Source organism: Andrographis paniculata, unplaced genomic scaffold (assembly GCF_009805555.1).
Source record: "Andrographis paniculata isolate CXL003 unplaced genomic scaffold, ASM980555v1 Contig76END, whole genome shotgun sequence".
Taxonomy (NCBI): domain Eukaryota; kingdom Viridiplantae; phylum Streptophyta; class Magnoliopsida; order Lamiales; family Acanthaceae; genus Andrographis; species Andrographis paniculata.
Window position 1 is genome coordinate 514335 of NW_026137613.1, and position 14563 is coordinate 528897.

General features: G+C 31.1%; 2 protein-coding genes across 3 annotated transcripts; both read right to left on the reverse strand.

The window, feature by feature from the left end:
• Positions 1 to 1408: 1408 nt before the first annotated feature.
• Positions 1409 to 4091, reverse strand: LOC127266580 (CASP-like protein 1). Its single transcript, XM_051296863.1, has 3 exons — positions 3704 to 4091; positions 2901 to 3030; positions 1409 to 1892 (listed from the first exon to the last, which is right to left on the reverse strand). The coding sequence occupies exons 1-3, from the start codon at positions 4045 to 4047 to the stop codon at positions 1668 to 1670; spliced, it is 699 nt and encodes a 232-aa protein (XP_051152820.1). The 5' UTR covers positions 4048 to 4091; the 3' UTR covers positions 1409 to 1667.
• Positions 4092 to 7371: 3280 nt separating this feature from the next.
• Positions 7372 to 13429, reverse strand: LOC127266606 (uncharacterized). 2 transcript variants are annotated; one of them, XM_051296907.1, is made up of 9 exons: positions 13338 to 13429; positions 13009 to 13125; positions 11872 to 12345; positions 9711 to 11713; positions 9360 to 9629; positions 9214 to 9294; positions 8982 to 9093; positions 8845 to 8911; positions 7372 to 7605 (listed from the first exon to the last, which is right to left on the reverse strand). In XM_051296907.1, exons 2-9 carry the CDS (start codon positions 13100 to 13102, stop codon positions 7506 to 7508), a joined length of 3201 nt encoding a protein of 1066 aa, XP_051152864.1. In that variant the 5' UTR covers positions 13103 to 13125; positions 13338 to 13429; the 3' UTR covers positions 7372 to 7505. The 2 variants fall into 2 exon arrangements, with proteins under 2 accessions (XP_051152864.1, XP_051152863.1); XM_051296906.1 differs by having other exon boundaries at positions 13009 to 13411.
• Between the last annotated feature and the right edge of the window lie 1134 nt (positions 13430 to 14563).

The following is a 14563-nucleotide window of genomic DNA, read 5'->3' on the forward strand; positions in this document are numbered from 1 at the left end:
CAGACCTTCCGACCTGTCTATCCGACCGAGGACCAACCGACCTGCCTATCCGATCGAGGACCAACCAACCGGACCAACCGACTGAGGACCAACCGACCTGCCTATCTGACCGAGGACCAACCGACCTGCTTATCCGACTGCGGACCAACCGACCGTACCAACTGACCGAGGACCAACCGACCTACCCAACCGACCTGAGCGCAAATTTTTTTTCTTTTCCACCCGACTTTGTGTCTAACTTCCTTTAAGATCCTGCTATCCTTATTTTTATTATTATTATTATTTTTTGTGCGTAACAATAGGCTTTTGTCAATTAGATTTTTTTTTAATTTCTTTTTAAGAGATGTTTATATAACTATTTGAGTAGTTTGCGAGTTCAACTCGATCTGACTAGTTAACAACTTGTGATCAATTTATTTATAGGGATAAACGAGTTGGGCTTGAATTTGAAGATTATTTTTTCTATAATCGAATGGAGCTCGAGCTAATAGTTCAGCCTAATTCGTTTATAGAGATAAACGAGCTGAGCTCAAGGTAAAAAATTATTTTTTCTATGAAGCTCGGCTCGTGGGTGACTTAATTAAATTTGTTGATGATAATATATTTATATAATATATAAAATTAATATACTTCCTCCGTCCCGGTGCAAGGTTGCCGTTTACTTTTTGCACGTAAATTTTTTAATATTAGTATTATAATGGGTTATAATGAAAAAGACGAAAATACCCCTATTAGTATTGTGTTATATAAAAGTAATGACATTTGTATAATATAGTGTAAGTTGGAAGGGTATTTATTATGTTAAGTAGGTAGTACAATTACTAAATTAAGAAATGATAACCTTATTTTGGGACAGACGAAAATGAAATATGACAACCTTCCAATGGAACGGAGGGAGTATTACTGTAATAATATCAAAAGATCATATTAATATATTTATTATATACATTATATAGAATCAACTCGACTTATACAATAATGACATCAAAAGATTACCCTATAGAGTGAATATGAATTAGAAATTATGTCTTATATATATTGAGGTAAATTATCATTTTTCCATGTTTTATTTTTATTTTTATTTTTTTGAATTTTGTATTTTAGGACACTATTTAAATAGTAAGCTTTAATTTTGTCCTCCAACGCTAGACACGTTATTATATTTGACATTGTTTGCGCTGAGTGGATGCTGAGCTTAGCATTTACTTCAGCTCCGACTGTGCCTATAGTGCCGGCAATGCCACATAAGATCATATGACATTTTTCAGTGTCGGATAACAAAATTAAAGTTTAGATTAATATATTGTTCTAAAATACAAAATTGAAAAAAATATGCATATCTAAAAATAATAATTTATCTCGTATAAAAAAAAAACAAAATTTGCAATTGTCCCCAAATTTAAAGATGACCAACAATTGACAATACATATAGTCATATATACAAGATTCAAACAAACACACAAATAATCCACAACCAAATATACACAAATTACATCGTACAAACAAATTGTTTCCCATGAAAATTAATTACAAACTTGTGAAACAAACACAATTCACTATACATAACAATTTTGAGCGTAGAAATTCAACAAAGAAATGATGTTTACGCCGAGATCGATCGATCGATTGATCGGTCATCTACTTCGGGACACATTATATTGATCCCTCTATTTAGGGACCTTTTTCAATAGGGCGAAAATCGAGAATAACACCAATACCGCAACCACGGCGCTTGCAAATACAGACACACCGGCAGAAGCACTGACATGTTTGCAAAAGATATCGTAAACGCTACAAACCTTTTTCCAACCGACATGGGAATCTCCTTTAAGACTTAGGTACCCGATTGTTCCTATTGCTCCGGTCGCTACGGCTACAATTCCGAGCAGTATCTGAGGAATGAACAATTCCTTTATTCTTGTAAGTAATGGCTCCGTTTACATAGAAATTTTAAATTTTTTTTATGAATAATAAAAAAATTAAATATTTGACGAAATATTTTGTGAAAGAAAAAAAAAATAATGTTACGTTTGTATTGAAATATTACTTATGATTCAAAAGTTAAAAAAATGTTATATAAACCTAGCCTTGTTGTTGCTCAAGTTCTTTTAATATATATATACATATATGTTTATTTCTTTTAGATGCTTAAATAAATTATATCGGCAACTGTTTGTTTTGTGTTTTGATTTGAAGAAAAAAATTCTATGTGAGGTATAAGAAATTGTGTAGGTAATATAAAAATAAGGAAGATGTGTATTATATTAGTTTTTTTTTTTTTTTGGAATAATGTGTTGGAATTTTTTTTTTTCAAAACAAACTCTCTCTTTTAACATAAATATATGTAATATTATATGTTTAAATTTTAGTACAAAACTATTTGTGTTAATCAAAACAGTGTATATATTTATGCACAAAATATGAGTTGTGTGCATATTTTTTTAGCAAAATCAAAGTTTGTTGTGTAATTAAATATGTATAAGCTATTCTATATACTTAGATTAAAACATAAATAATGAAATTTCTTCTATATTTAAATTCAATTTATTTTTATATTAAAAAAATGGTTAATTCAGGGGATGTTTGTTTTCTCCGATCCTTGGTTAAATGTATACCTTTTTATGTCACAATTTTTTAACATTAAAATTAAGAGTAAATTATTTTTTTGTCCCGTAACTGGCGGGCACATAGCTTCCGGCGAGCCAAGCAGGCGTCTCCGGCGCCGGAGGACTAAAACAACAAAATATTTTCACTTATGGGACTAGTTTGCAACAGACTCCACTTACAGGACTAAAATGATAAGAAGGTTGGGACTAAAAAAATAGTTTACCCTAAAGTTAAATGATTTGTTAAACATAGAATAATAAGAGATTAATTATTTAATTAAGTAATGTTATTACCACATCAAATATGATGAATTGAGACAAAATTTCTGGACAAAATCCTGGCTTTATTAGTATGGCATAAAGCGAGAGGAGATATGTGATAATGCTGTAGAGACCTGCAACCGAGAATGCTGCTACAACGTATCTGTTCAAAAAAAAAAAAAAAAAAAAAAAAATTGTACAAAATTTTATTAGAGCTTCGAAAATGCAAGATCTACCGATAAAAATAACAAATGTTTATTTGACTGTGGTTTAAAATTTTGATTTAAAATGTGGGGTGGATTTGAAATTTTTATTTAAATAGTAAAATTATTTTGATACGATATTTTATGAAAATAAAAAATAATACAGAGTAGTATATTTTTATTGAGAATCGAAATGAATAGTATTGATTTCAGTTTAAAATTATAATCAAACACAACCAATGTATTACTATTGGTCCGGTTTTGCAGCTTAAAAAAATAAAATTAGAGCTGGCAGGGAGTCGTGTCGGGTTGGGTCGGATTGAATTTTTAAAAAGGTTAAATGGTCCTATCCAAAATCGACATGTTTACTTACACGGGTCAAAAGACCCTACCCGAACCTGACTAATCCGAAAATGATCCGTTAATCCATTAATATCTCGACACGAACTCGACTCGATTAACACAAAATCGACTCGTTTGTCCATTTAGAAATTATATCATGTACTATAGCAAAGATGTGATTGTCAGTTTTAATTATATATGCTGACTAGATTAAATCAGTAATATATAAATAATGATGCATTTTTTTTATCAGTTTAAAATTTTAAGTGAAAAAGGAAAAACTCAAATTACATGAGTGACGGCGAGTGTTCAAATTTGGCCGGAGTCGGGACGCCTTTGGTCTGCTTTCCGGTCGCCAAAAGCACGACGACCACCAAAGATGCCGAAAATAGTAAAAACCTCAAGACAATGTCGGCGATGGCAAAGAAATGTTCATCGGAAAGTTTGTTCGCCGTAGGCACATCAGCCGTTGTTTCTTCAGCCTTCTCTACATCCAAAGCTTCCGTCGAGGCTGCTGCAGCTGTGTCTGCAGTTTCCGGCAGCGCTGCCGCCGGAGTTTCTTCCGGAGCCGCCGCTGCCGGAGTTTCTTCCGGAGGAGCCGCCGCCGGAGCTGTTTCCGTGGCGGTGGTGGCCATAATAATATTAACTAAAATAAAATCAATTAATTACTCAAGGTAGTGTTGTGTGTGCAATTTAATTTGTGGTTGTGAAATTAAGTATATATATAGAGAAATGGATTCATTAATGTTTTGTGTTGGTTTTAGTTGATGTGTTTGGTTGGAATTTTCACAAGTCTTAGGGTTTGTTTTTTTTGTTTAGAAAAACATATATGGCTACTGTCCTCTTTTAAATGTCACATTTACTTTTTTCGTCATTGTACTTAACATTAAAAATCTACTTTATTTGTATAATTTTTTTTTTTTTTACAAATATCATTCTATTAATATTATAAGACGTTAATGGAAGTATTTTTGCAATTTTTTTTTAATTTGTACTACGTTTTGATATAATAATTAATGTTCAAATATCAATACGCAAAAAAGTAAATGGGACCTTTAGAGCCGGACGGAGATAGTACATTTTTTTCTCTCACAAAATATCTCATCATTCATTATTTTTAATATCTAACACAAATCAAAATTTTGTCAAACCCATCAAAAGACACATACCCTTAATCTAAATACTTTTTTTGGAATTTTGTAATATATTAAAAAATAATACTTCATTTTATTGATAGTAAAAGTGTATAGGATGATTTTGACATTTTTATCTTTGTACATTATGTAATTAATTGTATGTATAATTATATATCTGTAATTTATATATAAAAAAAATATTTTTGAGTTAGGCAAACATAAATAATAAAAATAATATTTTCAGTACAAAGGAAAAAAAGTATGATATTACATAAAATAAGATGAATATTGGATGATTATATTTTATTTTTGAAATAAAATGATTGAATTGAATAATGTAATCCTACTTCCGTCCAATTAGAAAGTAAACACATGTTTTTGCGCCATTTTATTTAAGATTAGAATTATCTTTATATTTGTATAATTTACTCCACAAATATCGTTGTATTAGTATTATAAGAGACTAATAGATGTATTTTGTCATTTTCTTTTTATTTGGACTAATAAATCTGCAAAAAAATCATATCAATATTGTATAGAAGTTCTTTTGGTATATAAATTTTTTTTCCAACATTATACCGGAAAAATATATATTACCAAAATGCATATAAAAATAAAATTATATACCGGTATGATACGGTATACCTAAGATTTCAAAATAGTATACCAATATGTAAAAATAAAAAATAAAAATAAAAATTGTACTACAACCTGAAACTTTGTCGATAAATTCAATATTTTTTTTTGATACAATAAAATTCGGGTATACCAAAATCTTCGATGTATTTGATTTATGTTTTAAATACAAATTAATATTTATTTCTTTTGGCAAGACCTAGAAATACATTATTATTTTTACACTCTTGATCTCGAAAATTATTATATAAATTAGATTGTGTGACAAGTAACGAATTAAATTATAAAGATTGGTAAGAAAGATCGATGGACCATGAGAGGATAACCCATTATTGCATATATAGCTAACAAATACTACTATTATAAATATATTTATTTCATTAATTTATTGAATGAATGAAATGAAAATTTCATTATTAAATGAAGCACCAAATTTTTGGATCTGATAGTCTTGAAAATGAAATTTAATGAAAATAAATGTAGAGCTGTAAAAATATTTTTTGTTTGGTTGATAAGCTAAATGAGTTAAGTATCTCTTTGTTATGATAGTAAAATTAATTAAATATTAATATTAAAATACTATTATTTAATTTTTACTTAAATTACAAATATACCATTACACATGCAATGACTTTTTCTTTGGTTATGGTTTGAAATTGATTTGAAATAGAGCGTTAATTTGAGTTTTTTTTTAAACAGTAATTTGATATGATATTTTATGAGAAAAATAATACCTCATTCGTCTCACTTACCATGTCCATCTTTCTATTTCAGTCCCACTTATTCTGTCATTTTTTTAAAAAAAAAGAATTATAAACTTTACTCACGCATTAAATTTTTTGATTTATAATTTTTTAAAATTTTAATTAGACTAATTGTTTATCTTAATCTAAAATTATTTTTATTATAAGATAATTATTTTTATTAATACATTCTTAATTATTTACTAATTATACCCCTACTAAATTCGCATATCTACGATAAACGGAACACGACGAGACAGAAGAAGTATATTTTTATTGAAAAATGTATAAAATGAATAGTGTTATTCTAATTTGAAATTACAAAAAAACAAACCAAAAGTACAAATAAAAAGAATATCAAAACCATTTTATACATTCTCACTGATCAATAAAATATTAGTATTATTTTTTAATTTACTATAAAATTCCAAAAAGCTCGTTCATATTGTGCTTTGATTTGTGGTTAATTACATCAATATTTATTTTGGATGATAAATACATTTGGAAAATATAATGTAAATTTATATCTAATATATTATTGCACTATTAGCCTCTGATTATATTAAATTAGTACCAACAAATACACCCTTAGTCATTGGACATGTATGTGCATACAAAAGTACAACTGAAGCTATTTAATTAAATTTTGTGAAACCTAATCGAACACGTTAGTTACTTATTATCTTATCTTATCCAATACAAATATATTATTAGTTTTAAATGAATTACGTAATTCAATTTAATGATTGGTAGTTCAAAAGTCCTCATTAGTTCATCCAAATTCCATCTGATTATTGATTGCTTCTACTCATTGCCCATAAGCGGGGGCGGTTTTACGTGGGCCCTCACCCCCCAATGCCCTAGCACTAAAGCTGTTAAACGAATCGAGGAGTTTGCGAGCTAAGCTTGACTCGACTTGTTAATAACTCGACTCGGCTTGTTTATAAAGAAAAACGAATTGAGTTCGAACTCAAAAATTATCTTTTTTACAAACGAACCGAGTTCGAACTCGGCTCACGAATAGCTCAATTGAGCTCGTTAGTGATAATATATTTATATTATTTATATATTAATATAATATATATTTTTTTATATCAAAATTTATATTTATTATTAAAATTTAAATATTTTATTATAAAAAAATATGAATAAAATTAAATATATTTAATTTATATATTAAAATATATATATAATAGGTATGAAATTCAAACTGAGCTCGAACTCGAACTCGAGCTTGAATTTGAGCCTAACGAGCCGAGCTCGATGCACTATTTTGGCTCGAACTCTTAACAAGCCGAGCCTGTACCGTTAATAAGTTCGAGTCGAGCTAGAACAACCAATACTCGAGCTCGCTCGGCTCGTTTAACAGCTTTACTTAGGACGGAGGGAGTATTCAAAACATGTTTCAATCTTTTTGGCGATAAAAAAGGTGACAAACACAGAACTAAAATGGCTACAGATAAATGACAAGAAAAAATTGCAAAAGTTACAACTTAGATTCATTCCATATTCAAGGTCATACATTGATTATTCACTCCTACAAACACATTATTCTGATTTATGGAAACACATTGAACCTTACTTTACTTTGCATTTTGTAGCAGCAACATACCTGTTGTTCTTCTTCACCCACACCGTCGATCGCGTCCTCTTCAACTGATCCAAGAAGAGTAGGTGTCTGTCCATACAAAAGAACCACATTACTTACTCTTATACGCCATTTTTATCGTTTATCATTGACACAAGGCTGGAGATCACATGACACCAGTGAATTGTGCGATACAAGAATAATCGAATATACTGACAACAGTCTAACTTTACATTTATCTTCCTAGGCAAAATTGTTTATGCTACGTTTATGATTTAAAAAGTCTGCACCATTCATGTTCATAAAATACAACTCTCTAAATGAGTAGAGAGAAAAATAGAAAAGAGAGTTTTAAAAATAATTAAAATAGAAAAGAGAGTTAAAAAAATACAACTCTCTAAATGAATCGAACAAGGACAAATAATTAATCGGACAAAAAAAGAGTTTTAACGAATGAGAATTTACGAAGAAATATTTTTGTTGATTTTTTTAAAAAAATTGTAAATAATATACTATGTTTTGTAAAATTATATTTTTGTAAAAATTAAAAACTGTAAAAATTAAATAAATTTAATGTGATTTTTATAAAATTAAAATAATATAATTTTAAAAATTTATAAAAAAATTAAATAGTACAAAAAAAATAAAAATAAAATTAAAAAAATAATACTAAAGATTCATTCCTCAGAAAAATAAAATCAGAGAAATGAAAATGATTTAATTCTCAACTTCCATTTCTCTGACTCAAATAAACAAGAGAAATTGAATCATTTTCATTTATCGGCTGTTAATTCTATGTACCAAACACACATGTTTTTTGAAACAAAAGAATCCTATACATTGTTTTACAAAACATGAGTGAGCTTCAAAAAATGTATGATACTGACTTTTTAAACCACAGGTGGATAATAAGTAATTTTGCCATAATAATATATGAGAACGGGTATTCCTTGTCTACTAACATAACTACAGAAAATCAGACAAAAATGAAATAAACAATTTAACCAACAATCATCGTTTTCCTACATCTAAATGCAAACTCAAGTCTGGTTCAATTGCATCAATCAATCAGTTTATGAATCTTCATTTAAATGGAATGTAAACTTGTAAACGGACCTACATTTTCCAAGTTAACAAAAAGTTATACTAATTCGTGTAGTTTAAACATTCAAAATATCGATTAAAAGGGATCGTCATGTGTAATTAGGCAAAAGCAAAGAACAAAAAACGAACAAAAGAAAGAAACTTTGATGCTTCAATGTTTGTTTAACAATTTAAAGAAGTTATCTCTCGGATAAAAAGTGGAGCAAGATTAAGCAAAGAACAAACCTTTCAAATTCCAACTTTTGTTTAACAATTCCATTCAAAAGCAATTCCGAGCTGTAGACGGCGCCACCTGCAATAGTTAGCCTGTGAGATGTATGCCCATATAAGTTAGCAATGCATAAAAGTTGAAAGAAATCGACCTTTCTCCAGAAAAGGAACACAGTGATCATAATCTTCTTCACAAGTCAGAATCAAAAGATTGTCCGGAGGCGTCTCACTATTCAATACGGATCTTCCGAGTCTTTCAATAGGCTGAAGAGCAACATCACCATTCATTAGTGTGTTAATATCCATTAATAGAGTATTCTCATATCTTTGAAAATCATAGACAAAAATAAAATAAAATAAAACAATTTGAGGACAACTACTCACCAATCCAGCAACAGCCTTTACCAAATTCACAAGAGTTTCCTTCCCGGGTTTCGTATTTGGTGTAATAAAGACCTTTTGTCCCTGCACTAAGATAGTGAGATAATCAAACAATTGAAAGATTTGTATATGCACCAATAAATATTTACCTGTAAAAGCGGATGTTGAGAAGCTCGAGAAAGAGAAACAGGCAGGCAAAAACCAAACTCCTTTTCCTTTTTAGCATCTCTGAGTATGTAATTTTTCTCGTCAATAAGACAATTAGCTTGTCCACAACTTTCAAGCCATAAGTGAGTAACCACTGGCTTCCCACAAGCAATTGCTTCTAGCATATTCCGAGTGCGAACAAATTCATCAGCCACAAAATGTGTTGCCTCAGACATAGATGCCACAACACCACCCCCTAGGCGACACAAAATCTGTTCCATGACCAGAGCTATATGATCCATAACTTGGTGATAAAAGCAATCAATAAAAAAAGAAAATGAAAACGGTGATACCTTCTTCTGCTGCTTGACAACATCATCTGCCAAGTGCTGACTAAACAAGACTTTAACCTGTGTGATGTCTTTCCTCTTTCTCAACTCTATTGTTCTGTCATAATGTCCCGGTAAAGGAGTTGCCAAGCTGTCAATTTCTTTAATAAGGGACGTTTTAGATAGGCTATTTCGGCAGGACTGCTTGAGATACTCATCGCCCATGCAAATTGGAGAAACATTTTTCACTGGTTTCACACAACTAGCAGGTGTTCTGCAAGCAGAAGTGCTCGGCGATGCTTCTAGATTGCTATTTCCTTTTGTATTTTCACCAGATTTCTCATTATCACTTTTCGGGGCAACTCTGGGTCTTTCAAATTCTCCACTACAGGTGTCAATTGCTCTTCCAACAGTCAAAATTTCTTGTTCAGATTTTTTTCCTTGTCCGTTGTCCATGACATCAACATTCAAAGCATTGACAGTACTAAAAAGTCTTTTCTTTGATTGATTATGTGCAGCTAAACCGATCCGTTTAAGTTGTTCAATGGTGACAATTCTGGCACTTCTAACATTGGCACCTGTCCTCTTTTTCTTGAGGATCGGTGAACTCATCAAATCCTTTATCTCCCCCGTAGGATCAAATGAATTTGTAGCTACCGTTGGATTATTTAACTCTAAGCATTTTCTTGTTCTCTTAGCAACAGGGATAGAAACATCATGCTGTTCCTTGAGATCACTCGGCCCAGCTGATCTTTGACAGGTTGCTTCCATTCCAGTCAGTTTCCTCTGCTCTGCCACTTCCGGCATTGCATCATGGTTCTTCTTAATTTTCTTAGACTGTTTGGCTTCTTTGGAAACAGCAGCCCTAGTGGGGCATAATGTTTCAGTTATTGGCTGTTCTTCCAAAGAAGCACTCTCTTTTCTCTTTCGAGTAGTTTGCTTTGCCAGGGCGAGTCTGCCTTTGTCGGATGCACTATTATTGTTGTCATCCAACTGCACTACAAAACACAGATTCTCGATCGCTTCAGCAGCCATTTGAGTATCAGGACCAATAGTAGTATTCATTTCCAAACCATCATTACATTTACCATTATCTGCCATATCGTGCCCAGATACCCTCTGTAACTGCTCATCCAGATTATTTACAGATTTCTTGTCAAAGACATCATCCCTGCACTCAAGTGATTTTCCTCTTCCTCTTAGATTTTGCAGCATCAACTTTGAATCCAAGGAAACTGTATCCCCTAACTTATCCTTTCTGCATTGTGCATCCTTATTTCCAACATTTCCACAGCGCTCAACACTTCCAGCATTGTTGTGCCTGCCTTTCCTAGGCTCAGTACCTCCCTTGTCAAAGAAAAGCTTCTTTTTCTTCTGGAAAAAGTCTCCCCCACCATCATCTTCACGAATATTATCCCAGTCATAAATCCGGTGTTCTCTATCAGTGCATTTGCCAATAGAAGTTTTAACCAAATTCAGAGAACCTTTAGCACTAGAGATGAAATTCAAGTTTTCTGTATTGCGAAATCCTGAGCCAAAGCCTTCTTCAAGTTCCATGGCATTACGATCAAGAAATTTATCCACTACCTCAAGTGCATGGATTTGTGATAGCTCTCCAGGTTCCTGAGAATCAGCATAGCTTAACCCAGCCAAGCAGTTGTCAGAAGTAGGCAACTCAGGCATGTTGGGATTATCAACCGCATGGTCAACATCATCTCCTGACAAATTAAGATCAGTATAATCATTCTCTCTGAAAAGCTTCCTCATGGCCGTGCCGCCAGTCTTGCATTTGTTTGCATCCTTCAGCTCCCCATTGTTTTCAATCTTCTTATTCCCAAGGTGTCTTTCAGACTCCGAGCAATATCCCAGAGGAGATGAGTTATCCAGCTTGCATTTTTTTCGTTCTACAGAAGTTTTATCCTTACTGCTGCAAAATGATATACCAATACATCCCCGGGCACAGGCAGCCAAGCCAGAGGCCCTGATTGATGCAGCACGGACTGAGGTGAATCCTTTGGAAACTGACCCTGAAAGATGTTTCCCCAATTATGAGAAGATGGAAACATTGTAAAAATAATCGCGAGTAGTAGTGTCAAAATATGGGAGCATATGTAGGCTAAAAGTACATATAAAAATCACATCTACAACCACAATCACAATGAGACATCATAGAAACAGAAAGTACCTGAATGATGCTCTGAATTGACGACTGTATTGGATGGTGTCATACAAATATGGTAACCATCTTTAGGAGGTTGATTGTCCACTCTGTCCTTCAGTGTGGCAGAAATACAGGCATCCATATTATCATTGCCATTCTGAGATAATACTTGGGTCTCACACTGTTCCATACTATTTTTCGTAGTAATCTCATCCAAAAACTCATGTGGCATATGTTCCACACAATCAGGATCATCAACAACTTGAGTTTCATCAACAAGATCCAACAATTGGGTCTCTCCTGCAAGATCCAGCAATTGAGATTCACCCTCAAGATCTGCCAATTCAGTTTCATCCACAGGGTCCACCAATTGGGTTTCCCCTGCAAGATCCCCGAATTGGGCTTCAAGAGAATTCTCCGTTGAGCAAGCATCATCAATAGGCATTGTATCGGAGAGATAAAGAAAATTATCATGCTCACCATCTTCCACATCATCACCTAGCAGTTACGAAAACAAGAAAACACTCCTTTACTAATTAGTGCTAGAAAGCCTGTGAAAATGAACCCTGTATTTCTCAATCACCACATTACGAACTATCACTCAATAAAAACTTTAGGTGATTCAAAGTAGCACTAAACTGCCCAAGACTTGTCTCCTTTGAAGATTAATTTGATGTGTGAGGCCACAAATAAAAGAAAGTAAAGAAGCTTAACAGTAAGGGGATTTTTCACTCAATAATGGGCTGTCATTTCAATCACAAACCCTAAAGTAAAGCAAGCAATTTTGTGCACATGTGCCAAGTCTTAGATAAACAAGATTCATATTAACCACCAGAGCTAACTCTAGCAACCGATCCTTTTATATACATAATTTGGCAACAAACTACCAATCATGCTATGCAAAGTTAATATCCTAAAAATATAAACAAAATGTCTCCTAGCACATTATTTATCGTCAAAAGATATAAAAGATGAGTCATTTTTATTTATGAGAAGTAAAACATAGATATATTTATCGAAAAGAACCCTAAATGACACCGAAAATCAAAAGGCCTCATATACTTTCAGCGCTAAGCGGCTCAAAAGAAAGTACAAATGCAATATCAAAACATAATCAATAGCATATAAGGAAACAAAGAAGCCTAGCCGGGATATACTGACTGTCAATTCGTTGTGTTTCCATTTCTCTTATATCCACACTCGAATTCTTCCTCCTTGAATCTGAACGGTTTTCGTCATCGAACCAGAGACCCATTATCTTTATCACCCTCGAATCCGCTAAGGACGCGAAAGGAAATAATGAAAAGAATTATCTTTTAAAACTATCCAAAAACAATTGAAACTAAAAAAATAAATAAAATCTAATCTAAGAATTCACAGCACTCAGCACAGCACAGAACAACAATGGTGGTTGATTTCGACCGTAGTGAAAATAAAAGTGACGATGCGGACGACGAAGAGCGAAATTGGAGGGAACGTTGGGGAAGTACCGAATCTGCGATATTATTTTGGAGGGAAAGCAAAAACCCTAAAAGGGGTGTAGTTTTCTTCGTTTCGGCTTCGAGTGTTTTTTTGTTTGGTTTTTTTTTTCTTTTCTCTTTTTAAGAGTGTTTTTCAAATAAAAGTATGTATTTCCACCGTAATTAATATTATTTTTATTTTTATTTGTCTCATAATAATTAATATTTTTTTATTTTTTATAAAAATTATTAAATTAAAATATATTTAATAAATATAAATTAATTTAATTAATAAGAGTTCAAATTCCTGTAGAACCGAGTGAGTATTAATTTGAAGGATTTTAATAAATTTTACCTCTCTCCATTTTCTTATACCATTATAATAGTGTCCATTTTCTTTTTCGTTTGTTTTACGGTATATTTCTATTTTTCATAAAATTTATTAAATTTAAATATATTTAATAAATATGAATAAATTTAATTAATTTTATAATATATTTTTTCGATACAAATATCATTCTATTAATATTATAAAATACTATTAGAAGTATTTTTATAATTTTGTCTTAAATTGTACTACGTTTTGATATAATAATTAATATTCAAATATGAACATACAAAAAGTAAATGAAATCTTCGGAGCTGAACGAAAATAGTATAACATTACAAGCAACACCACTCAAAACTCTTTATTTTCATCTCTCCCGGGTAACAAATACTTCATCCATCCGCTTAAAAATATATATATATATATTTTTTATTTTGAAACGTCCAATTACAAATCAATCATTTCATTAAATATCTCATTTTTTTTTCACAAATAGTCATACTTTACCGCCAAAAATAAATATATACTTCTTGCTTTTACGGAGGGAGTATTTTTTACCTATATTAATCTTAATTATAAATAAATTTTTTGTTATTTCATTGTATTATTTAAAATTACATTCACTACAAAATAATATTCATATTAAATATATTATTGAGATATAATATCTAAAATATTTAAACACATATTTTAAAATTATTTTAATTATATATTAATTCTTATTTTAAAACTACTAGCAATACTACTTATTTGAAAATATATCTCAAATGAAATGAATCATTTCAAATGGACCGAGTAAATATTATTTATTAATTTGTTTTTAAATATATAGTAAAAAATATTTTTAAAATTTTTTTATACAATTATATTAAAAATAATTTTATTTAAAATATAATATCAATATTTATTTATACCACTATTATACTAT

Excerpts from the sequence above, each read along its gene's own strand:
- LOC127266580 (XM_051296863.1), bottom strand. The coding sequence starts at position 4,047 with ATGGCCACCACCGCCACGGAAACAGCTCCGGCGGCGGCTCCTCCGGAA. Across the intron at positions 3,031-3,703 it reads GAACACTCGCCGTCACTCAT|ATACGTTGTAGCAGCATTCT; the intron begins GTAATTTGAGTT and ends TTTTTTGAACAG. Across the intron at positions 1,893-2,900 it reads AATTCATCATATTTGATGTG|ATACTGCTCGGAATTGTAGC; the intron begins GTAATAACATTA and ends TTCATTCCTCAG.
- LOC127266606 (XM_051296907.1), bottom strand. The coding sequence starts at position 13,102 with ATGGGTCTCTGGTTCGATGACGAAAACCGTTCAGATTCAAGGAGGAAG. Across the intron at positions 11,714-11,871 it reads CAATTCAGAGCATCATTCAG|GGTCAGTTTCCAAAGGATTC; the intron begins GTACTTTCTGTT and ends AACATCTTTCAG. Across the intron at positions 8,912-8,981 it reads TGTTCCTTTTCTGGAGAAAG|GTGGCGCCGTCTACAGCTCG; the intron begins GTCGATTTCTTT and ends TAACTATTGCAG.